The sequence below is a fragment of the Corvus brachyrhynchos genome, unplaced genomic scaffold (genome assembly GCF_000691975.1).
Source record: "Corvus brachyrhynchos isolate BGI_N302 unplaced genomic scaffold, ASM69197v1 scaffold14, whole genome shotgun sequence".
NCBI classification, from domain to species: domain Eukaryota; kingdom Metazoa; phylum Chordata; class Aves; order Passeriformes; family Corvidae; genus Corvus; species Corvus brachyrhynchos.
In genome coordinates, this window is record NW_008239110.1 from 11,032,221 (window position 1) to 11,034,218 (window position 1,998).

Below are 1,998 nucleotides of genomic sequence, written 5' to 3' on the forward strand. Positions count from 1 at the left end.
AGGGAAAGAAGACAGGGAGGGGGTGTCAGCATAGCCCAGAGCGGCCTCATCCCCCCTCACTCCTCCCACCAGTGCGTGGTGCCTCTTAACCCCCAGGAACCTCCCTCCCGCGAAGCATTAGTCCACTTTGCAGAACACGAGTTGAGAAAAAAATTACTTCTCGGCCGCGGCTAGCCATGAGCTGTTTGGATGTTATGTACCAAGTCTACGGTCCTCCCCAGCCCTACTTCGCAGCAGCCTACAGCCCCTACCACCAGGTACGTGTAGGGGACAGCGGGGAAGAGGCAGAAGGTGGGAGGGGTATCGTCTGGAGGATGGCCGTCTGGGGCCTCACCAAAGGGAAAAAGGGAAAAGGAGAAGGGGAGGGGAAAGGGGGGGCGGGAGGGGGGGAGATCTGTGAGCCTGCGATGGTGAGCGGAGCACAACCGCATCCCACCTTGGCGCGGGGCTCGGCAGGGTACGTACCCCGGCGGCAAACGACCGGCTACGGGATGCCTTGGGAGAGAGGGTGCGATTTTAACCCTCAGAAGGATTTTTAGGGTGTTTGTTTGCTTGTTTGTTTGTTTGTTTTAAAATGTTTGCTTGTTTGTTTTCTTTACCGGGACGGGCTCCCTCTGGGCGCGGCGGGTCGGGGTAGCGATGTCCACCGTGTGTGGGGACCGCCGGGAGCTGCGAGGCCGGGCTTCCCGGGGCATCGCTCACCCCTGCGCTCCGGCATCCCGGCCGCTGCCGCGGAAGCCGCTTCGTGCAGAGATTTTACAGCCGCCTCGGACGGCTGCTCCGGAGTTACGCTCTGGAAGTGGGGGTGGCGAGAGAGACGGGAGGTTGAGCGGTTTCCCCGGTTTGACGAAGAAGAGGAAGCCGCTGCCGTGAAGGGGAACAAGGGGCTACAGGATGCTCCCCTCTGCCGGGGCGCTCTCGGCGGCGGCGGGACCCCGGCCCGTCCCGTCCCCCAGCCCTCCCGGCTGCCAGCGGCGGCCGTCCCCTGCGAGACCCTCGGGTGCTTCGTGGACAGGAGCCACGTCTCGCCGCCTCACTGCGCGTAGCTCCGCCCGGGTGGTCGCGGGTGTCAACTAATCCCGAGTTTTCAATAAGATGATCCCTCTGCCGCGGGGATGTTTCGGGCACGCACGGCCCGTGGTGTGCGGGGATCTGCTGGCGCCGGGACGGGCACCGTCCCGCGTGGGTCAGGCTCGGCTCCCCGGGCTGCACCTGCTGCACACCGCTTTCCTTTTACCCCTCTGCGTTCCCAGTTTTTCCCTCGCCCTTACCCCTTCCAGAAATTAATTCCTTCCTCCCCCAGCATAACGAAAAAGGGGATGGATATGGAGAACAGCGCCCAGTGCCCCAGGCGGGTGCAGCGCCGGGCCGGGGCCAGCGGCGTGGCGGTCCCTGTGCTGCCTCCGGCGCCCGGCAGCGGGGCCCAGTACCCGTCACAAATAGCAGATGATGTCTTCCCCCACCTTGCCTTCCCTCCCACCACCCCTTCAGCCCCTGGCACACGGCTTATGACATTATTAAGGGGGATGATCATTACCTCAATGGCCGAACAGGGAGCCAAGCGGAAAGGCGGTCTTCGCGACGAGTGACATTTTTAAATATATCGCGCGTCTCGGCCCAAGACTCTGCCCCGTCCCCTCGGTTCTTCCCCCGCCGGCCGCCCCAAGGCTCTGTCCGCAGCGGCCAAGCCCGGGCTCCGCGTCCCAGCGCTTATTGCTAAGAAACTCCCAGCAGTTGCAGACACGCTATTGCGCATGAAGACGGGAAACATCCGACAAACTTCAACGCCCGCCGTTTTCCCACTCGGCGGAGTCCAATAAAAGGAGATTAGCCTTGTAGTAAATACCTGGAGCTTCTTGCTGTCCAGGGAAATGATGAGTTTTGACATGAAATGTGTCTAAGACTGCCAGTCTTTTCCCCCCCTCTTTCCTTCTCCCTCGCCGCAGTGGGTTACAGGGCACTCTTTTGCACCAGATTTTCGGAGCCGGGGACCGAGCG

The 1,998-nt window shown here is 62.1% G+C and overlaps 1 protein-coding gene across 1 annotated transcript in view; it reads left to right on the forward strand.

The window, feature by feature from the left end:
• Positions 1-6: 6 nt before the first annotated feature.
• VGLL2 (vestigial like family member 2) overlaps positions 7-1,998 on the forward strand; it is an 8,014-nt gene continuing 6,022 nt past the window's right edge. The window contains 2 exon segments of the mRNA XM_017739411.1: positions 7-410; positions 1,281-1,426. Coding sequence (XP_017594900.1) covers positions 177-410; positions 1,281-1,426 — 380 coding nt within the window. The 5' untranslated portion in view covers positions 7-176.